Source organism: Rosa rugosa, chromosome 5 (genome assembly GCF_958449725.1).
Source record: "Rosa rugosa chromosome 5, drRosRugo1.1, whole genome shotgun sequence".
Taxonomy (NCBI): Eukaryota; Viridiplantae; Streptophyta; class Magnoliopsida; order Rosales; family Rosaceae; genus Rosa; species Rosa rugosa.
In genome coordinates this window covers 24,837,357-24,860,318 of record NC_084824.1, presented here as the reverse complement: position 1 = coordinate 24,860,318, position 22,962 = coordinate 24,837,357, and the positions used below count along the sequence as shown (strand labels likewise).

General features: G+C 37.8%; 2 protein-coding genes and 1 pseudogene across 2 annotated transcripts; 1 reads left to right on the top strand and 2 right to left on the bottom strand.

Moving 5' to 3' along the window:
* Window positions 1–1,091: 1,091 nt before the first annotated feature.
* LOC133711420 (TMV resistance protein N-like) lies at window positions 1,092–22,567 on the top strand (annotated as a pseudogene).
* On the bottom strand, window positions 10,381–11,253 carry LOC133708641 (uncharacterized). The gene is made up of 2 exons (XM_062134112.1): window positions 11,165–11,253; window positions 10,381–10,994 (listed from the first exon to the last, which is right to left on the bottom strand). Exons 1-2 carry the CDS (start codon window positions 11,243–11,245, stop codon window positions 10,650–10,652), a joined length of 426 nt encoding a protein of 141 aa, XP_061990096.1. The 5' UTR covers window positions 11,246–11,253; the 3' UTR covers window positions 10,381–10,649.
* LOC133708960 (uncharacterized) lies at window positions 11,837–12,586 on the bottom strand. Its single transcript, XM_062134549.1, has 3 exons — window positions 12,474–12,586; window positions 12,190–12,309; window positions 11,837–12,099 (listed from the first exon to the last, which is right to left on the bottom strand). The coding sequence occupies exons 1-3, from the start codon at window positions 12,577–12,579 to the stop codon at window positions 11,837–11,839; spliced, it is 489 nt and encodes a 162-aa protein (XP_061990533.1). The 5' UTR covers window positions 12,580–12,586.
* Window positions 22,568–22,962: the final 395 nt, after the last annotated feature.

Sequence of the window (22,962 nt, the reverse complement as noted above, 5' to 3'; positions counted from 1 at the left end):
TCGATTGTGGGCTGCGTCTGAATTTGGGCCGACCCGGTTTTAAACTTGACTTAATCACGGACACAATAACACTATACGTTGTAGATATAGAGATGATAAATAAATTATCTAGGTCATTTCTTCAATAAATAGTTAATTAATTAATTAATTTAAATTAAAAAAAAAAATAGTGATGCCCTAGATCAAGAGATTCTGTTTCATTTCCCCCACTGGGTAATCTAGGTCTTATAGCCTAGAGTTGGGAATCAATGTTGCAATTATAGAGGGGGTAAAATAAACCTAGTTTTGTTTTCTATTTGTTTATATTTTTTTTTATAGAAAGACAGCCTAAAAAGTGATAAAATGTCGGTTATTGTTACATGCTATCGGTATTTTGTCCTGAAAAGTGTCGAGAAGTCAAAGTCAATTGATAATGTCCGGATATAAACAAAGGTGTGTCAGGATGTTAAAGAGTGTCAGACATATGACACCATCAATCTAAAATGACATTGCTTCAAAAGGTAACTAGCGCAAACTCATAACATACATATCTCATTGATCAGTGATACCCGGAAAGAAGGAGAAAATGATTATGGAATTATGAGTTGGTGTAGGTAGTGACAAAAGACAAATGATCAATTGTTGCATTTCTTAAAAAGCTGATAATATAGAGAGCAATCAGAAGGTGATCGAAATTAGGTATATCAAAGATATGAAGAAAACACTAATTGTTAGACACCTGAATGCTATGTAAAAGGTTTGCTGGCGTGGATTTGATGTAGATTTGATAACAAAGAAAGCACGAGTTTTGCCTAAATCGCTACGTACACCATTAAACATAAATGTATAGGCAATACCAGATTCATTGGCGACGCACCATATATTATATATGTCACTGACTTTGAGAGAGGAACACTACTTAGTGATCGAGGTGAGGAGGGTTTCATTTGACTTCAGAAAACGCGTTGGTAATAAAAAAGAAAACAAAGAAATCGATGAACTTGCCTAGATGCTGCCTCACTTTAATTAATTGGCATGTAGCCATGAAGATAATAGGAAACAGCTAGCATTGTCTGTAAATATTTAAGTATAACAAGAAGTCGATCGACCCCCCGTCTTTTAAGTTATCGATTCACATATGTAGTCAACCTTTCTGAAAGCTCGTTCTAGTTAATCTACTTTGATCGAACAATCTGCTCTCAATGACAGAATTTGAATCAGCTTCCTTCTCCTCTTCTTCTTCCAACCATCCATGGAAATACCATGTCTTTCTGAGTTTTAGAGGAGAGGATACACGCAATAACTTCACAGGCCATTTGTGCAGCGCGTTGCGTCAGAAGGGAATCAACACCTTCATGGATGATGAGCTCACAAGAGGAGAAGAAATATCTACAGCGCTTCTCCAAGCAATTGAACAGTCGAGGATTTCAATCGTTGTGTTCTCTGAAAACTATGCATCCTCCAAGTGGTGCTTGGATGAACTCGTCAAGATCCTCGAGTGCAAAGAATCAAAACAGCAACTGGTTCGACCAGTCTTTTACAAAGTGGATCCGTCGGATATACGAAACCATAGAGGAAGTTTTGGTGAGGCATTGGCTAATCTGGCACACCGATTCCAACATAACGTGGAAAAGGTTCAGAACTGGAAGGCGGCTCTTTCAAAAGCAGCAAATTTGTCTGGATGGCCTCTTTCAAAAGAGTAATTTCTCAACCCCCAGTATAATAATGCTTTAATTTATGTAATAATATTATAGTAACAACTAACAGTAAAAGGTAACTTTTCTTCAGTATGAAACTATGAGGTAGCTAGTTCATGGTCTTTTTTCCGCCGTTCACTCTGAAGGACTGAACATGTCGAAAGTAATGAGGTATCTCATTTAGCTCGCTTTGCGATGATGATATTCATGCTTTTTTTGTCTAATTGTAAGAGACTTGATGTTACATCCCCTCAATTTGTACCTTGATTTCACTCCCCTTTTTGTAAACCACACTCTTCATCGACGGAAATTCCCAATTTACCCCTCACTTTCTCTATCATCTAAATTTCACTTCTTTTTTTGTAAGGGTTTTTGTCCATTGACCCCATTTTTAGATATTTTTTTCCCACTTACCCCATTAAGTTTTTTTAATTCCCTCTTATCCAAAACACTCTAAGGAGGTCTTCCTTAATACCTCATTAAATTTTTTTTTTATTTTTTATTTATTTTTAATACCGTTTGACCCTTACCCCTTTGTTACTTAGAGAGAGAGAGAAACCATAAGCGACTTCGCCGGAGCCCGGTCACCGGCCGCCGGAATCCGGTCAACTTTCGCCGGATTCAGGCCAACTTTCGCCGGATTCCGGTCACCGGTCGCCGGATTCCGGTCATTGGCCGCCAAAATCCGGTCACCGGCCGCCGCCCACCAGACTTTTCTGAAAACCTCACCGGAAACGTTTATTGCCCCCAATAGAGGGGCAATAAACCTCTATTGCTCCCCGATAGACGTGTATTGCCCCCCAATAGACGTCTATCAGCCGTGTATTGCCCCCCAGTAGACGTCTATGCCCTCCAATAGATGTCTATTATCCCCAATAAAACTTTCAGTTGCCAGAATATGAACTAATCTCCCTAAATTTAGACAAATAAAACTTTATTCAAAGAAAAAAACGAAGAGATTATATTAATTTAAAAACGTCTATTGCCCTCCAATAGACGTCTATTGCTCCCCAATAGACATTCAATTTTTTCATTCCTTCTGTCCCATTACTTCAAAAAAAAAAAAAAAACTGATTTGTGCACCCAAAAAATACTCTGGGCACCCAAGTTAAGAGCCGGACAAAAACCACCGGATCGAAGCACCTACGGAGCTTGCCGCCGACGTCTCTCATCTGTAAAAAAAAAAATGATTTGGGCGGCTGCAGCTTCTCTTTCTCCTTCTTCTCCTTCCGAACAGATTCTTGGAGCCGAGCACAACTTCTCGGAGCCAACCACTAGCCCACGGTCGAGCTGGCCGAACATGAAGAGACCGGGGATCCCCGCTTCGAAATTTCCTGAAATCGGACCCAAATCTCGCCGGAGATTATTGTTCTGCGGTGGGTTGCCATGGAATTGAGGCGAAAGAGGCTCGTCCCTGTGATCGAGGTTGGCTCCTGTGATCGAGGTTGGCTCCGGCCTCCGCCAGAACCCGGACGCAAGGCTCGGATCCCAGATCGGCGACGAACAGAAGAGCCGGCCGGCTGCGGAGTCAACTGCGTCAACGTCGCGGTCGCCGCCGGCGGGGAAGGCTTTGAAGCTGTCTAATGCAGCTCCTCGACTCACCGGAGATCGGAGGATCAAAATTCCAGCGGCACTCCTCGACTCACCAGATTTGATTCAAATTAGAGAGGAGGCGCTGTTCGAGGAGGTGGAATAGGAATCGGATTTTGGAGGGGAGAGACCGGAATCGGATTTTGAAGAGGGGAGAGAGAGAGAGACTGATAGAGATCGGGGAGAGAGAGTTGTGCTGGGGAGAGAGGAGAGTGGCATAAAGTGTAATTTATTAATTAGATTAAGGCTAAAATTGTCATTTTGCTTCATTTTGAGTTAGTGAGAATAAAAATTTGTTGTTGGGGTAAGTGAGACATTTTTTGTTGATTTTGGTGCTTTGGGTCAAGAACCCTTTTTGTAAACCACACTCTTCATCGACGAAAATTCCCAATTTACCCCTCACTTTCTCTATCATCTTCCTCATGTGTATGCTCTCGGCTTTCTCATTTCTGCTGAATCCTTTCCCCTTCAATCTTCATTGAAAAGGTATTCGTCTTATGTGAGTACAAAATTTGTCTCTCCATCTTCTAAGACTAACCTTTCAAGAATTCAATTCTTACTAACCAGTGCTCACTCCATGCATGCTAGGCAATTAAAGCCAGTTTCCAGAACTAAACCCACTTGAAATCAAATATCAATTCCCAATAGAAAGCTTTCTAATTCAAACTCTCTGCATCCAACTTCTCTGTACATAGCCAATGGCCAAGTCAATAGGTTGGGTTGGGAGGGTTTGGAGAGGAGGAACCTATAACAAGGGTTAGGTGTCTGAACAAAGAAGTATAAGAAGAGAAAGCTCACAGAGTATATGAGGTTAAATTTGAGAGTTGGGACTAAAAAAAAATACTGGGTAAATCCTCATCTCGATTGCATTTGGTTTTGTCAGTACAATACTTCTAGTAATTCTATATGAGATTGGCTGCATAATATAAAAGATTTGTTATTGTGGCTGCATGTTTCCTACAAGTGGACATACATGCGATAACTAAAGAGAAAGAGGAGGAGAGAACCAGATGCAATGGGCTGGTGGAGGCTTTGACTAAGAATCTGACATGATCATAGCAAATTCGTGGTTTAATTACCCGTAATCACAGAGACAAGAGCACTCAAAGATGGCTGCCAATCAATGGTGATGCTAAAGATGATGGATGTGAAATTTGTTAGCAGCTGCGGCTGACTGATTAGTTGGTATCAAAACTGGAATTGGATCCACTATAGAAAACACATTTTTCTCGAGGTTGTTGAAAAGAAGAAAAGAACCAGATGGAAATAAGAGATGGAGAGTAGTCAGAAGGGTAATTGTGGAAAGAAAAATATTAAAATGAAAATGGGAGTGTAGTTTACAAAAAGGGGAGTGCAAATTTCACTCCCCACTATAATATCACATACACTACAACAGAAATGCTAATTTGCGAGGAACAAATTTGTCGCTGAAAACTGAGATTTCCTCGCCGTAGTGTTTTCGCGAGGAAAATATTTTGGTCACCAGTTCCTCGCGGTAGGGTGGTCAAGAAAAGTTTCCGCGAGAAAAATACTATTTCCTCGCCAATCCCTTTTCTCGATGAATATATTTTTTTCTCGCCGTTATTCTTTAGCTACAATTTTTTTCCTCGCCTATACTCATACTTTTTTCTCACTAAAAATTTCTGAAGACCAAAAAATAGTCGTTAAATATATTTCCCGATAAAATAAATTTCATCGCTAAAGTATTATTTCCTCTCTAATGATATGTAAATAATTTAGAAATTATAAATAATAAAAAATTGAAAAAACATTTTCGTCGTTGTAGGTATCTTTTGGCAAGGAAGTCTTTCCTCACTATTAGGGGTGGGTTCGGTTCCGAGCCTAAACCGAAAACCGAACCGAAATTAGAATCGGTGCGGTTCGGTGCGGTTTTTGCATTTTGCGAATTTGGGACCGAAAACCGAACCGAACCGAACCGAACGGTTCGGCCCGGTTTCTGTTTTTTTTTTTTTTTTTTTTGAAAAACAGATTTTTATCAGAAATATTTATTTGGTGTTATAACTCATACTTCTTTGATATTGTAACTCAAGAAGTTTTTGTTTCTTCGAACCTATAATAACAATCTATAACAAGAAGTTGACAAGTTTAGTAATACATGCTTTGTACTTCAATAGACAATAATCTATAATTCGATACTCCATAGTCCATATAATTCAATTGATATAGTCCAATAGTCCATCAAATTCTAGCATCAACATATGAAATGGTCAAAAAATATAGAGTCCATAATTTATAAAAGTCCATTACATCAACGCTAACCTCACAAATTAAAAATGTATAAGTTCACTAAAAGATTAAACATCACATAAAGAATGAATCAACATCACATGAGGGCAATGGCATGATCTCAAGCTCGGAAAGATGAAGTCTTCGACTTTGGAGGTAACATTTCGCTCCGACTACTCCCCACTGCAGCTCCACATGGCATCTTAAGCATCTCTACATTAGTATAAGAGAATAATAAAAAGAACAACATTAGAAAAGAAATACATACAATCATATATAACATAAATATTACAACTTCATTAACCCAAAAAACTTTAACTAAGAAAATAGAAACAATTACCTCTTTCCGCTTCTTCACACAACTCCATCTCCTCAATAGTAGGCATATGATGTAGATACACATTTTCACTCCTAAGCCAATTTTGTGTACATATCAAGGCCTCCACCATTTGAGGACTTAGGGAGCTACGGTATGGATCAATAATCCTCCCACTCGTGCTAAAGGAAGATTCTGAAGCTATAGTTGACACCGGAATAGCTAGAACATCCTTTGCAATGCGGGCCAATATAGGATATTTACAAACTCCATTCACCCTCCACCAATTCAACAAGTCAAAGTCTTCACCATCTCCTTCAATAGGATCTCCAAGATATCTATCCACATCGTTGTTTACGATCCCGGCTTTCTTTGCTCTTCTCTTTTGCTCCTTCTCTTTCAATCTCTTTTCTAACTCCGTTAGACCCTTACTTGAACTAGATATCCCCTCACTGGATACTTGAGAACCACCAACCTCACCAATACCACTTTCCCTTCTCTCTTCCTCATACACCTTGTAAAGGTCATACAAGAGATCTTTCACACTATTTGTGTTAACTTCCACATTTTCATCCATATCTCCATCATCAAGAATCTCAAAATAGTCAACAACTTTCTCAAGTTTATGACGTGGATCAAGAACAATAGCAATGAATAGATAGTGATTCAACTTATCAAAGCTACCCCAATACTTGAGAAACTTGTCTTGCATGGGTGATGCAATCTCAGACAAACATGGATTCTGTTGTTCTTGCAAGAGACCATAAATAGAGAGTATATCACCAAAAGTACTATGAACGGTAGGAGAATTAGAACAACATACCTTCAAAGTGATTTCATAAAATGGTCTCAAGAAATCCATAAATTGCTCCCCATATTGCCAATCAACACTTGCCGGTGGCCCTTCTTTTGGCTTTTCACCCTTGGCACCTTCAAGCCATGCACAAAAATTACCCGCATCTTCTTCCACCATTCTATCAAAAGCTTTTTGGAATTTCAAAGCCCGTTCCAACATCAAGAATGTGGAATTCCACCTAGTAGGGACATCTAAAATCACAAGCCCTTTGCACTCTAGTTTCACCCTTTCAACACATTCCTTAAAAAAATCAAGTCTTTGTGGGGAGGATCTAACATACCTCACCGCATTCCGAATGGCACCAATGAATATCTTCATCACACTCAACCCATCATTGACAATCAAGTTTAGAATATGGGCGACACACGTCATTTGCAAATTCTTCCCGTTATGCAAAACTGCATTAGGGACATCCCAATCACCTATCCTCCTACTCAACTCCTTCAATGCAACATCATTTGACGAAGCATTATCAACGGTGACTGTGAGAATCTTCTCTATACCCCATTCCAACAAACAATCCTCCATTAGCTTAGCTATAGCCTCTCCCTTATGACTAGGAATCACACAGAAATTTAAAATTCTCTTATGCAACACCCAATTATCATCAATAAAATGTGCAGTGAGGACCATATAATTAATGTTTTGAATAGAAGTCCAAGTATCGGTTGTAAGAGATAACCGATATCTACTCAATTGATCCATCAATTTTTCCTTTTCCCCCAAATAAAGCTTAAGGATATCATTTGCTATTGTCTTACGGGAAGGAATTCTCCAATAAGGAAGAGCTCTACCCATAAAACGCCTAAACCCCTCTCCCTCCACATGAGAAAATGGTAGCTCATCTAATATAATGTACTCCACACATAACATAGATAGCTCTTCTTGAGTGCATTCTACAGTACACATCTCAGTAGTTGATTTTTTAAAAGAGAAAATCTTTTGCTTTTTAGCTTTCATCATCTCAATATTAGGGGGATACTTTAGACACTTGTCCATATGATTATTAAGGGAGGTTGTACCATTCTTCCTAGGATCGGCAAAGTAAATTTTTCCACAATAATTACATTTACCCTTAATTCTACCATCCACCACATCCCTCTCAAAATGAGTCCAAATATCTGACCTTTCTTTCCGTTTCAACGCCTCAATGATGCTTTCCACACTTCCATCATCTTCAAGCTCGGTTGCTTGACTTCCTTGAGTTCCTTGAACTTCCGGAGTTGCAGTAGAAGTTCCTTCGTGGGGAGGTATTGGTGTTGTAGATTCACCAACACTAGTATTGATCTGCAAAACAGAACAGAAACTGCAGTAAGAAAGTGAAAACAGAATACAAAAGTTAATGAGCACTAGTATAAAGCAGAAACTGCAATAAGAAACCAAAAACAGAAACTGCAATGTATATAGACCAAACAGAAACTGCAAACAGAAACAAAATACATAAACTGCAATACAATTACAAAACAGAAAACAGAAACTGCTGTGTATATAGACCAAACAGAAACTGCAATAAGAAACCAAAAAATAAAACTGCAAACAGAAACAAAATATATAAACTGCAATACAAATTACAAAACAGAAAACATAAAACTGCGATGATGAAAACATAAAAAAGAAAATGAAGAATTCATTTGTAAGAGACAACCTGAGATGATGAAGACGATTTATGTTTCGGGGCTGAGATTGAACTTGTACCACATGACTTAGATTTCTCCAATTGCCTCTTCATTTTCAGCAATATCAAATCTAGAACTAACCCAAATCTGCAAGTCTATTCCAAGCTAATCTACAACAATAATAACAAAAAATTAGCAATAATAAAAGTAAATCAATGAAATCTGTTAAACAAAAGCACAAAAGCACATCTCATTACTTACCTTTCAATCGGAACACAGTCAACACAAAGCCTCTTCTTAACTTCTTCCTCAGTTCCTCCCTTGCTAAAGCACGCTCCAAATTACTCAAGTGGACAATTTCTGAAACAAAACACAGGTACACTCAATACTAGTAGAAACTGATTACATATTGAAAGAGAAAGAAACATTACTCAAGCTTATAGCCTTCTGGAAGTAAACAAACAGTCCATCCTAACTTAATCACACGTCAAGTTTTCACACCAAAAAGAAAAAAAACAAAGATAGAAGAGAAATAGATACACCTCCAGGTACTAAAGAATTAATAGAAAAATACAGTACTCAACCAGTCAACCTTAAGCTAACAAATGCATGCAATAGGCAAACCAGCAAACAGAAAAATGCAGCAATTCGCAAACCAGCAAAGTCACGTTCATACATGCTCAACACATCCAAATATCCAATATCCAGAACATCCAAAACCCATAGCACTAAAAAGAAACAAAATTGCTACCTGAGATGATGAGGTCGATTTCGGATCACCACCAGAACTTGTAGCAGCTGATTTGTGTTGCCTTATGCTGGTATTGATATGCAGATTAGACAGAAGAACAAAAAATTAGCAAGATTAAAAGTAAAACAATGAAATCTCTTAAACAAAAGCACAAAGCTGGATCGACAGATCGGTGAAAATCAAATGGAAAACCCATCTTTCTCTTCTCGCCGGAAAACCCACTTCGCCGTTAACGCTATAAGCTCCGGCGATGGCCTCGTCGACCACCTCGTTCGCTGCTTCCGGCGTCGGTCTTCGTCTTCCCTAGTCAATTTCCACCAAATGTTGCAGTAAAGCTTCTCTCTTTCCTCACCCAACTCTCTCCCTCACCTTTCAAAGATTGAAAGATGGAAGGCTGCTGAGTCCCACGAAGAGGATAACGAACATGGGGAAGATAGAAGAGAAGGGACTCGGGAACGGGAAGTGTCGTCAGGGTTGAGGGCCTGAGGCGGTGTGAGGGGTGGCTTCAGTCGCAGTGAGAATGTGAGGAACTGAGAAAATGAGGAATGAAGATTCGATGGAACCGAGGCGAGGCTGCTTGGTTAATCTCCAAACCCTAAAACAAAACGACGCCGTTTTGAATATTATGAACAGTGTTTCGGTTTGCGGTTCGGTTCGGTTTTCACCGGGCCAAAACCGAAAACCGAACCGAACAGATTCGGTTTCGGTGCGGTTTTTTGCTTCGGTTCGGTTTGTTTTCGGTGCGGTTTTGTTCGGCTTCGGTTCGGGTTTCGGTGCGGTTTTTTTCGGTTTTCGGTTTCGTGAGCCCACCCCTACTCACTATAAGCAATCTTTAACGAGGAAATTTATTTTCTTCCTTATATGTATCTTGTACGAGGGAAAACTATTCCTCGCTAAAGGTACTCAATTACGAGGAAATTTACATTTGTCGATGTAGGTTATATGGTGTATTCCTCGCCAAAGGTACTCAATGACGAGGAACTTTACATTTGTCGATATAGGTTATAAGGTTTATAGCGAGGAAATTTACTTTTGTCGTTGTAGGTTGTATTTGCTATAAGCAAGGAAATTTACTTTTGTCGTTGTAAGTTGTATAGTCTATAGCGAGGAAATTTACTTTTGACGTTGTAGGTTGTATAGTCTATAGCGAGGAATTTTACTTTTGTCGTTGTAGGTTGTATAACCTACAGCGATGAAATTTACTTTCATCGTCGTATATATTATAATCTTTAACGAGGAAATTTATTTTTGTCGTCATAAGTTGTGTATTGTATAGCGATGATATTTATTTTCGTCGTTATACATTCTATAGCCTATAGCGAGGAAATTCTTTTTCGTTACAATTGATTGCTTATTACGAGGAAAATGTTGACAATACATATGGTTTTGTCACCGATTGTTCTCTACCATATTACATGAAAATATTTAAAACTAATTGAAATAGTCAAACCAATAATAAATCTCATAATAATAAAACCAAAGTAACAATCAAAGTGTTTCCTAACATAAGGAGTAACAAAAATAGTCTAAAACCAATAACAAAATCAAGATGATCTAAAAAATTATTTCTCCATGTTTAAGTTCTCTAATAAAGATACTAACTTGATGGATGTTGCCTGGAAAAGTTAGCCATGAACTCCTCAAACTTTTTGGCTTGCTCCTCCAATCTTTGGATCACCTCATTTTGTGCATCAATCTTTTGTTGTTGAGTCCCTACAAGGTGTTGGGTCTCTTGAAGCTGTTCTTGCAACACTTTGTTCTTTTCAGACATTTCATTTATCGACGAATGAGAGACTCTTGATGGTGGAGGTCTAGGGCCAAAACAACAACCCTTGATGTAGCCTGATTTGACTCCGAGGACTTTTGCACAAATTTCATCATCTGTCATTGTCCGAGTTCCATCAGGTTGAGTTGTCTCAGTTCGCATCTTAATCATTTCATCCTACAATAAAAAATATATACAGTTGGATATGATATGCAATTTCTCAATTACAACCTGATCAATTTAATCATATTTAGGGAATTTATATTAATTTCACCTATGGTCATGGTCAAAACATATACATTATAGAACTTTTGTTCATACGTATGCATCGTTAACAAGTTACTTACCCACTTTGCTTTTGCTCCCAAGTCCCAACCTTTTTTAGTGCTTTTGTACTCTGTTTCAAAGCGATCAATTGCACCTTGCATCTCTCCAGTCTGTGTTGCCTATTGCATTCAAACATATTCTTTTAACATCTACAAATATATATTGAAGCTATAAATTTATTAACAAAATTATAAATATCTTACAATTTGCTCTTGGTGAGACATAAATGACTTTGACCCAGGTTTGTGGTGATGTGTCAACTTTGACCTATTTATAGCATTCTTCTCTGAACGAATCTAAAAATTATTATGAAATATCAAACAATTAGTTGGAATCTGAATGAAAAAAAAAAACTAATATAACAAAAAAATGAACTGTGTTGAAAAATAGTTAAAAAAATAAACAATATTGTACCTGAAACTTTTCACTAGAAAAACGAGCACAGAGAAACTCCCATTCTTCCTGAGTCTTGACATCATCGTGTTTGTTTTCAATTGCTTCCTCGATTGTTGAAAATTTCTCAAAATGTTTCTTCAACTTATAACGAAAATTACAAAATACAGTCTGACATGTTGTAATTACATATCTCTCAACCCAAGAGAGAGACATTTCAATGTCAAACTTGTTCTGCATATAAATAATTTCATGTCAAACAAAATATTTAATTAAAGCAATCAATGTAAACTTACATTTCAAAAAAACAAACCATCACTCACCGTTATTCTTTTAACCAACTTATCCACTTCAATTTTTGGAATCTTCTTCCATTTTTCCACATTTAGTGGGGCATGGTTTCGAACTGTGAAACCAATTTCATTGGCCAACATTTCAGCATATGGGCCTGTAGGCCTGCCATTTTGTTCGGTCAGAGTGACAGGTATTTTAGCATTCAATTGAGAAAGCACCTTATCTGCATTCACTCCTCTTGTCTTTCCCCGCACCTTTTTTGTTGGACCTTTAACATAATTCTTAATTAATGTACACAAATATTTTAGTTCTCAAAATATAACAATATATATATATATAGATATAATATTGTATATACCTGTAGGAGGGTCTTGATTACTGGCTGACATCACATTATCATTTTGCTCTTCAGTTGTAACATTTATCAATAGCTGATCATTAGCAGTTTGATGCTGAAGACGTGAACTAATTCTGACCCCTGTCATTATACATATAATTTAGGTATACCCTTCTAATTTGCAATTTTGTATTTGCAATTCATGAAAACAAAATTGCATTTCGCTCTCTTTTCCCTATACTTCTTAGTACATAAATAATTAAAGTGATAAAAATTGAATTCAAGAAGACTACAATACTACTTACCAGTAGTAGTTCGTTCTGTAGTGGTACCAATAGCAGAATTGAGTCCATCTTCTATAGAATTTTCGCATGGCTGATCAGTAGTTTGCACACGAGAGGGTTTACTCATTGCACTACCTGTTATTACACACACGTTAAATTAATCAATATGAGTCAAATAAATAAGTTAAATCTAACTTTCTATAAATATTGTTGTAGCAGAACAAAAATTGAAGAATTACCTAAAGTAGAACGGGATCCATTTGGGCATGGCTGATCAGTAGTTTGCACACGAGAGCGTTTACTCGGTGCATTACCTGTTGTTATACATACATGATAAATTAAATTATTAATTAATCAATCAGCTAAATGAATTATAAACTTATAAAAAAAACAAAATACAATACGTACCAGTAGTAGGCTTTTGGATGTTAGACACATTGGAACGGCGCATCTTGTGACTACTATTATAAAAAAATGCAAAATCAACAAATAACAAACTTCTCTGTTAAAAAGTTAGATATATCAGTCATGTGTTAAGAGTCAATTTCAACCCAATTATTATACCCTTTGTGTTGAACTTGGGATTACAGAATCCACCACGAAAAGAATCAAATCAACTAATTATAAAACTAACTCGAAGACACCTCAATCCAAGGAACCAAGTATAAACAATTCACTCGAAACACTTACAAATAACTAGCAATCGACCCGTTATGTAATTGATTTGTTATTGCACAGAAGCAAGTGAGCCACAGATTCCATGCAGTATATGCAAGTTGAAGTGAATTTGGGGAATTCAAAACAGAAACGGATAGAAGAAGAAGAAGAATGGCTAACAAATTTGGCAGCACAGACCTAATTAACTTCCCAATTCCATTCGATCCCAATTCGATCGAACTTTTGTTTTGTTTTTGAAAATAGGACCTTCGTTAATCAAACTATACAATAATTGTGTACAAGGAGGAAGAAAGATGAATCTAGTCTCTATAGAGATGAGAGCTTCAATTCAAAGATGGTAGATGCAGAGAAGGAGGCTGCACCGTGAGAGATAGAGAAGTAAAGAGCTTTCCATCTCTAGGTTTTATCTCTTAATTGTTTTTCCTTTTTAGATTAGCGCTTTGTTTTCTTCTTTTTTTTTAACTTTCCCCGCCTTCGGTAAATGAAACCAAAACATCCCGCTTCTTTCTTCTTTTTTTTTTTTTTTTTTCAATATGTCATTTATAAAAATAAAAATGTGTTTATAAAAATAAAAATGGGTTTAGAGAAGATAATGAGATATCATGTTAAGATGGAGATATCTAGTTAAGGCAGAAATATTTAATCGAGGTGGAAGTATTCGCTCGAAGTTGAAAAATCTGGTCGAGGTGGAAATATCTAGTTGAGGTGGGAATATCTGATCAAGGTGGAAATATTCGGTCAAGGCGTGAATATCTAATCGAGGAGGAAATAACTTGTAGAGGAGGATCTCGATAGGATGAAACACTTTAAGGAGGATTTGAGTGACGAGAGATTTGCTCAAGGAAAAATCCGAATGAGATACAATCTATTCGAGGCATAATCCCTTCAAACAATAATTCTCTCGAGAGGATTGGAATGAGGCAGAATCAGTCAGCGGATTATTAGCTATCTTGATTCGAAACCCTTATATATATATAGACACATACATATACATATATATATACATATATATGTGTGTGTATACATACATACATACATATATATACACACACACACACACAAGGCCCTTCTAGTGAGGGATCCCTTTTTTTGGTCTTTTTTAGGGATAAGATATTAGACCAACTTTTCGATCATATTTTGGCATCTCAACCGTTCAGTTTTTAGGTCCTAATGTGTAAATCACCTCTACAAATTTTCAGCCAAATTTTCAGCCATAGCGGGCTTGGGTCGGGCCCGGCCGGGCCTTACTATATTTTTAAATAATGGCGGGCCGGGCTTTATTGTAAATCGAAAGATCAAAGCCCGTCCATATAAAGCGGGCCTTGCGGGTTTTTTCGGGCCGGGCCTTGATGGCTTTTTCAGGACGGGCCTTGTGGGCTTTATTTATAATAAATATTTATAGACACTAATTTTTTTATAAATCTATATTTATATATCATACATTTCAAAGAGCAACCTCTATCAATTCAAAGAAAATGAGAAAACCGACCGTTGGATGTGATTATTACAATAAATTATGCGTGTGGTTAAAAATTTAGTCAATTTCACCATAGTTTCGAACCCGATCGGATTGGTCAACCGTAGTCATTTGTATGTTTTCTTGGTTGACCGATGGCGTGACGACTGCGAAACGTGCTTATTTTTTTACATCACATTTGTAAATATTTGATCGATGGATGTGCTTGGACATAAGATAAAATTTCAATTTTAATTACAAATACGTTGGTCTGTACTAATTTGCCTCCTAAAGTTGTATAACTTATACATTGCATTTAAATTGTTGAGCTTCATTCTAAAGCAAATATGAAGTGGAAAATGAATTTGGAGAAACCAACCGCTCGATGGAGAGATTGTAATGTTTTATGGTGGTTGTAAAAATTTCAGCCAATTTGGTTCTCGTTTCGAATTCGATCAACTAGGTCAAACTTAGTTACTCTTATAAACCTATATTTATATCATATACACTCTAAAGAGCAACCTCTATCAATTCAAAGAAAATGGAAAAACCAACCGTTAGATATGATTATTACAATAAATTATGAGTGTGGTAAAAAATTTAGCCAATTTCACCTTATTTTCGAATTCGATCGAATTGGTCAACCATCGTCACTTGTATGTCTTCTTAGTTGACCGGTGGCATGACGACCGCGAAACGTGCTTATTTTTTCACATCACGTCTGTAAATATTCCATCGATGGATGTGCGTGAACATAAGATAAAAACTTCAATTTTAATTACAAAGACGTTGGCCTATACCAGTGATAAAAACTTCGATCAGCTAGGTCAAACTTAGTTACTCTTATAAACCTATATTTATATATCATACACTCCAAAGGGCAACCTCTATCAATTAAAATAAAATGGAAAAACCGACCATTGGATGAGATTATTATAATAAATTATCAGTGTGGTAAAAAATTTAGCTAATTTCATCATATTTTTGAATCCGATCGAATCGGTCAACCGTAGTCATGACATATAGAATATATATGCACATATTCTATATAGAAATAATTACAACAAATTCACACTCACACAAAGAGAGACACACACACACATATAATGATGATGTGGCACACTGAAGATTTCCAAATATATGTGCCGGGCCTTCTAGACATAAACTTGTAAAAGATGTTGCAGATTCCCGTCCAAACTGAACTGTCTTCACTTAAATTGCCATAACTCCTTCTAGAAAAGTCGGAATCGCTAACCGTAAAATTCTTCAGAAACTAGACACATGGAGCTTTCCGTGCATATAGTGTACAGCTCCTAATTCTATCCGAGCAGTTCCCAGTAATTCAGTGAAGTTCGGTTCTAGATATGAACTTGTAAAAGATGTTGAAGATTCCCATCCAAGCAGAACTGCCTTCACTTAAATTGCCATAACTCCTTCTAGAAAAGTCAGAATCACAAACCGTAAAATTCTTCAAAAACTAACACATGGGACTTTCCGTGCATATAGGGTACAGCTCTTAATTCCATCCGAGAAGTTCCCAGTAATTCAGCGAAGTTAGGTGTTCTGCACAACAGTTTCTGTGTTGCAGATTCTCGTTCAAGCTGAACTGCCTTCACTTAAATTGCCATAAATCCTTCTAGAAAAGTCAGAATCGCAAACCGTAAAATTCCTTAGAAACTAGACACATGAGGCTTTCTGTGTATATAGGGTACAACTCCTAGTTCCATCCGAACAGTTCCCAGTAATTCATCGAAATTAGGTGTTCTGCACAACAGTTTCTGTGTTATTTATATAATATTTTTTGTTTGCGGGTTTTTACGGGCCGGGCCTATGGCGGGCTTTTTGACAGGCTGGGCCTGGCTTTTGGCCCTCTGGGCCGGCGGGCCTCCATCGGCCCACTTGATCCGCGGGCTTTTTGATGAGGCCTAAATTATATATATATATTTTTTCTTCATTACTTTGAAAAGAGGAACAAAAGATTTCACTCCTACCCCCATGGTGACTCGAACCCATGACCTGGATCTTAAGTAGTGGGTGCTCTAACCACTGAGCTATATATATTTGAAATTGGAAGGTTTTACATAATTTTCCGCCAAACAAATAACGACGAAATCATTATTTCCTCCCTAATGGTTTCTTTTGACGAGGAAATAGTTCCTCATAAAAGACAGACTTTAGCGAGGAAACCATACTTTTTGTGGCCATTGAATTTGGCGGGTTGTACACAATTTTCCGCCAAAATCATAACGACCAAATTGTTATTTCCTCCCTAATTGCTTCTTTTGACGAGGAAATAGTTCCTCGTAAAAGACAGACTTTTAGCTAGGAAACCATACTTTTGTCGCCATTGAATTTGGATGGTTTTACATAATTTTCCGCCAAACAAATAACGACGAAATCCTTATTTCCTCTCTAATTGATTCTTTTGACGAGGAAATAGTTCCTCGTAAAAGACGGATTTTTAGCGAGGAAACCATACTTTTGTCGCCCTTGAATTTGGAGGGTTTTACATAATTTTCCGCCAAACAAATAACGACAAAATCGTTATTTCCTCCCAAATTGCTTCTTTTGACGAGGAAATAGTTCCTCGTAAAAGATGGACTTTTAGCGAGGAAACCATACTTTTGTCGCCCTTGAATTTGGCGGGTTTTACATAATTTTCCGCCAAACAAATAACGACGAAATCATTATTTCCTCCCTAATTGCTTCTTTTTACCAGAAAATAGTTCCTCGTAAAAGACGGACTTTTAGCAAGGAAACCATACTTTTGTCGCCCTTGAATTTGGCGGGTTTTATATAATTTTTCGCCAAACAAATAACGATGAAATCGTTATTTCCTCCCTAATTGCTTCTTTTGACGAGGAAATAGTTCCTCGTAAAACACGTACTTTTAGCGAGGAAACCATAGTCTTGTCACCATTGAATTTGGCGGGTTTTACATAATTTTCCGCCAAAGTAATAACGACGAAATCGTTATTTCCTCCATAATTGCTTCTTTTGATGAGGAAATAATTCCTCGTAAAACACGAACTTTTAGCGAGGAAACCATAGTTTTGTCACCATCGAATTTGGCGGGTTTTACATAATTTTCCGCCAAAGTAATAACGACGAAATCGTTATTTCCTCGTTGAATATTGTTTTCGCGATGAAAACATTCCTCACCTAAGTTTCATATTTCCTCACTAATAACATGATCATTTAGACGACCAAATTATGGTCACCTTTAGTGATGAACTAAAATATTCATCGTAGAAAGTGGTGTGTAGTGAGGAAAATATGTTTCTCGCAGAAAACCTAATGACATTTAGTGAGGAATCGAAATATTCCTCGTAAAAAGTGACATTTACTGAGGAAAATAAATTCCTCGCAAAAAACTTAGTCGCTAAAAAGCCTTTCTGTTGTAGTGATAGTAGCAATGTTCTAAAAAACGGTCTGGGCGTCCGCCTAGGCGCTGGGCGTGGAGTGACCGCCCCGATTTTGGGCTAGGCGACAAGGGAAATCGGGTTGGGTTTCGGCGGGCGCCTAGGCGGGATAGGCGGGCATTGGGCAGTCTGGGCGTTAGGCTGGGCGGTGGACGACTTGCACAGAAATTCCTGGAACTAAGTTATTGCAAACCGAAGCGGTAGCTCTGTCAAACCTCTCCGAGCCTTTCCGTCAATGTGAAAGCTCTCTCTGAGACCCAACTGATCCTCCTTTTCTTGCGCTATCAAATCCTGGTCAACTCTGTTGGATCTTCACTCTCATGCAAGCTCATGAACAGGCCTTGGTCTTTAGCTTTGAGTCAGATCTATTCGTCTCCTCTGCTCTCATAGACATGTACGACAGGTGCGATGATGCATGGAAATTGTTCGACGAATTTTCTCACAGGAATGGGGGAAAACTGATCATCTCATTCGAGAAGTAGGATTTTGACTTTTGATTGTGGCAATGACAGATTTAGGGAATTGAAGTTGGAGATTAGGTTGATGAAGGGATTGAGTCAAGGAGAAATGGAGAGTCAGTCATTTCACTGACGTTGATGATTGAGTTTTGCAACCTGCCAAATTGAAAGTTAAGGACTTTAGGGTTCTAAATGGAAAATTGGGGATTTTCTGAGTTTGGCCCCCGATGAGATAGAGCTATAGATGAAGTAGTCTTCGACTTATTTGTTGGGTTTTATTAGATTATAGGATAGTATGTGATCCAGCCTACAATAACACTTATAGACTTGCATAGAGACCCAATAAAGAGGTGACATATATTACATTTTCTTTTTGTTTTTGCTAACAAAGTAATAATAAATATGATTATTAAATTCATAAACATTATTATTTATCTATTTTATATCATAAAAATAATTAAAAATTATAAAAAGTAAACCGCCTAGTCCCCGCCTAGACTCCCGCCTAGGCCCCTAGGCGCTAGTCCTCGGGCCACCGCCCGACTAGCGCCTAACGTTTTTTAGAACCTTGCGTAGTAGTGATGGCCTAACCTTCATTTGGGTTTCAACCTTGAAAAGGCAAAAACGAAAGAGTATGAAACTGAAAGTAAAATGAATATTGTAATTAATCCTAATACACTTTCTAGAAAATATATATTTGTTTTTTGATCAGCAAGTGTATTTCTATTTATATTTTTTAGGTGTTTCTAAATTATTTGACACCTAAGAAAATGCCATTTGATCAATATGTGTTTTATGTACTTTGTCAGGCAGTCTGAATCTAAACTTATTCATGACATCGTGGAAGAGATCTCAGAGCAAGTCATAAAGCATACATATATGGATGTGGCAAAGTATCCGGTTGGGATAGAGACTCGTGTGCAAGATATAAATAAGTTGTTAGGTGTTCAAGGTAGAGATGTTCAAATGATAGGGATATGGGGGACTGGTGGAATAGGTAAGACAACAATTGCCAAAGCTGTCTACAATACAATTGCCCACAAGTTTGAAGGTAGATGTTTCCTGGAAAGTGTGAGAGAAAATTCAATGAGCAATGGATCAGGCTTAGTCAGACAACAAGAGACCCTTCTTTTTGAGATTCTAGGGAGAAAAAAATTGAAGGTGACCAATGCTGCTATAGGAATCACTACCATAAAGGAAAGGTTGCGCTATAAAAGTGTTCTTCTAGTTCTTGATGATGTGAATAACCTGAATCAGTTAAACAACTTGGCTGGGGGAATTGATTGGTTTGGTAAGGGTAGTATAATTATCATAACCACAAGGGATAAAAGATTGCTGGTTGCTCATGAAATTGACTTAATGTACAATGTCAAAGAATTAGATTTTCATGAAGCTGTTGAGCTCTTCAGTTGGAATGCCTTTAAAAGAAAAGAACCTTCAGAGGATTATGTGGAACTCACAGAACGTGCTATAGGCTATGCTCAAGGCCTTCCACTAGCTTTGAGAGTTCTAGGTTCTTATTTATATGGTGGAAAGCTACATTAGATGGTTTCAAAAGCCCTGAAATTCAAGAAATTCTCAAAATTAGTTATGATGCATTGGTTGATTCTGCAAAGGAAGTATTCCTAGACATTGCATGTTTCTTTAAAGGTGGACATAGGCAATACGTGAAAGAAATGCTAGAAGGTTGTGGCCTCAACCCTGACAATGGTATTAATGTGCTCACTGAAATGGCCCTCATCAGTTTTGATGAACACGATTGTATCCGTATGCATGACTTGCTAGAAGAAATGGGTAAAGACATAGTTCACCAAGAGTCGCCCAATGATCCTGGAAAACGTAGCAGGCTGTGGTTTCATGATGATGTTTATGATGTTCTGACAGAAAATACAGTAAGTTCATATTCTAATTTATCTCATGCGAAACTAATTATTTTTATGTTTGAGATCATAACAAAAACAGAATATGCTTGCATTTCATATGATGGAGAGTTTGAGTAGTTAATACTATTGCCTTTTCATGCCAGGGAACAGCTAAGATTACAGGCATCAAGGTGGAGCTGCCAAAAGATTCAGATGTGATATGCTTAAGTGGTACCACTTTCTCGAAGATGAAAAATCTTAGACTGTTTATACACCGAGCTGGATGCTTTTCTGGAGTTCTTGATTATCTGCCCAACAGCTTGAGGGTTGTAGATTGGCCTAACTGTCCCTTCCAATCTTTGCCATCTGAGTTTAATCCAAGGAATCTTGCTGTACTCAAGATGCCTAGGAGTCGCATAACAGGACTGGGGAAGGGATTCAAGGTATGACAGACTATTTTTCATCGTTATTATGCTAAAGGAATTTCTCTCTCTCTCTCTCTCTCTCTCTCTCTCTTCTTTTAATCAATTTTTGTTTTGTCACGCAGAATCTGATAAATCTGACATCCATAGATTTATCATTTTGCGAACATCTAACAAAAGTCTCCGACTTATCCGAAATCCCAAACTTACAGATGTTGGATCTATATTGTAGTAGCAGTTTAGTTGAAGTACATCGTTCAGTAGGATTTCTTGATAAACTTTCGACATTAGATCTTCGTGGATGCTCTAGCCTTATAACTTTTCCAACAAGAGTTAGATGGAAATCCATGATTGAGGTTCGGCTTGACTACTGCAGAAACCTTGAGGATTTTGTAGAAATTGTGGAAAAGATGGATTGTCTTTGGAGATTGAGTCTATGTGGGACTGGCATAAAACAACTGCCTTCATGGATTGGATACCTCACTTCCTTGAGAAAATTGGACATGTCTGGAACTCCCATTGAAGAATTGCCTTCATCCATTGGAAATCTCACTGAGCTTGAAGAATTAAAATTATATGAATGTGTAAACCTCAGAAATCTGCCGAAGAGTATTTACAGGTTGCAATATCTCTCGTATCTTAATCTCTCTGGGTGCCCGAATCTTCTTGTGTTTCCAACAAATGCGATCTTTGAAGTTCCATCAATTGAAGAATCACTTCCTCTGGCGCGTCCAGCTAATTCAAACATCTCACATGACAACCATGGTTTTTTTTTACAACTGTTTCCCCGGCTAAAAAACCTACAATTTAAAGGATGCAATTTACTATCGGTCTATGATTTCCTGGCTAGTCTTGATTGCTTGGACTCCTTGCATACACTCAGTCTATCAGGAAGCAATCTTGTTAGTCTTCCTGTATGTATTAGCAAATTTCTCGGGTTGTGTCATCTTCTTCTGGATGGTTGCAGGAGTCTTCAAGAAATCTTAGAACTTCCACCACGTATAGAAGTTATAAACGTTAGCGGTTGTGTGTCACTGGAAAAATTTCCAACATTGTCCAGGATATTGGAATTCAATGGCATTCAATTCCTTAATTCGATGGACTTGTCTAATTGCCATAAGTTACTGGTTGATTCAGTGGAACTGAATGAGGTCGTGTCAAAGATGGCAAAGGCATTAGAACTGGATCAGGTATTCTCTCTTAACCACCACCCCCCTCTCTAATTAAGCAATCTTTAATACAATGTAACTAAAGAAATTAACTTAGATGTCTATATCTTTGTATAGGCTAAGTTTGAGGTCATACTTCCAGGAAGTGAAGTTCCAATGTGGTTTCATTGGAAGGTCGACGAAGCGTGTGTGATTATGCTTAGTGAGGGCTATACATATTTACTTCCGATTGAAATCCCTAGGACTTTGAAATGGGAGAAAACAGGGCTTGTTATTTGTGCTGTTTTCGAAGCTATGCAAGATTATTCTGGTGACTGCTGTATTGGTCTCGACATTATAATCAATGAAGTAGACATGGATGACAACACTATACTAGAGCGCTACTTTGAAGCAACAGAAACAGAGCCATCAACTCATGTGTGGCTGAAATATATTCCATTGAATGTTGGCATCAAGAGAGAGGTAGATGCAAATAGTGATCAATGGACACCTTATTCGTGTCAACTTTTCTTTTCCCATCTAGGCGGTCAAAGGTTTCTCTTCAGAAGCTGTGGGGTCCACCTGGCTAGTGCAAGTGCCTATGATGATAGCGCTGACGACGACCATGATTGTGACGAGGACGAGGACGAGGACGATGGTGATGACTGATGAACATGATGTAAGCAGTGAAGACTCGGCAGAAAAGAGATATAGGAAGAGCACTGTTAGTATTTCTGAGTTGGGCTTGAGTTGCGATTTTGACAAAGCAGAAGCTGCCACTGTATCTACATCATCATCAGTATTATGAGGAGGCATTAGTACCAAGCGAGGTGTTGTACACTTTGATCATGATGGGGAACCTGGTCAAACAAAAAGATTGAAACAGATCACCCATGGAGTTGAACCTAATACCAGTGAAAGCGCCGACTGATGGATAAGTTGATTTTCAGGTACGAATTCACCATTTCTTGCTCTTACTCAATAATCGAAAACTTTGTTAATGAATGTTGTTTGTTCTTTTTTGCATTCTCAAAGAGGCCCTTCATCTGCCGATCGAAGTCTTG

Bases quoted from the DNA above. Each gene is read 5' to 3' on its own strand.
- LOC133708641 (XM_062134112.1), bottom strand. From the start codon at position 11,245: ATGCAAGGTGCAATTGATCGCTTTGAAACAGAGTACAAAAGCACTAAA. The intron at 10,995-11,164 runs GTAAGTAACTTG...TTTTTATTGTAG, and splicing joins TGGGAGCAAAAGCAAAGTGG to GATGAAATGATTAAGATGCG.
- LOC133708960 (XM_062134549.1), bottom strand. From the start codon at position 12,579: ATGAGTAAACCCTCTCGTGTGCAAACTACTGATCAGCCATGCGAAAAT. The intron at 12,310-12,473 runs GTAAGTAGTATT...GTATAATGACAG, and splicing joins TACAGAACGAACTACTACTG to GGGTCAGAATTAGTTCACGT. The intron at 12,100-12,189 runs GTATATACAATA...ATTATGTTAAAG, and splicing joins TAATCAAGACCCTCCTACAG to GTCCAACAAAAAAGGTGCGG.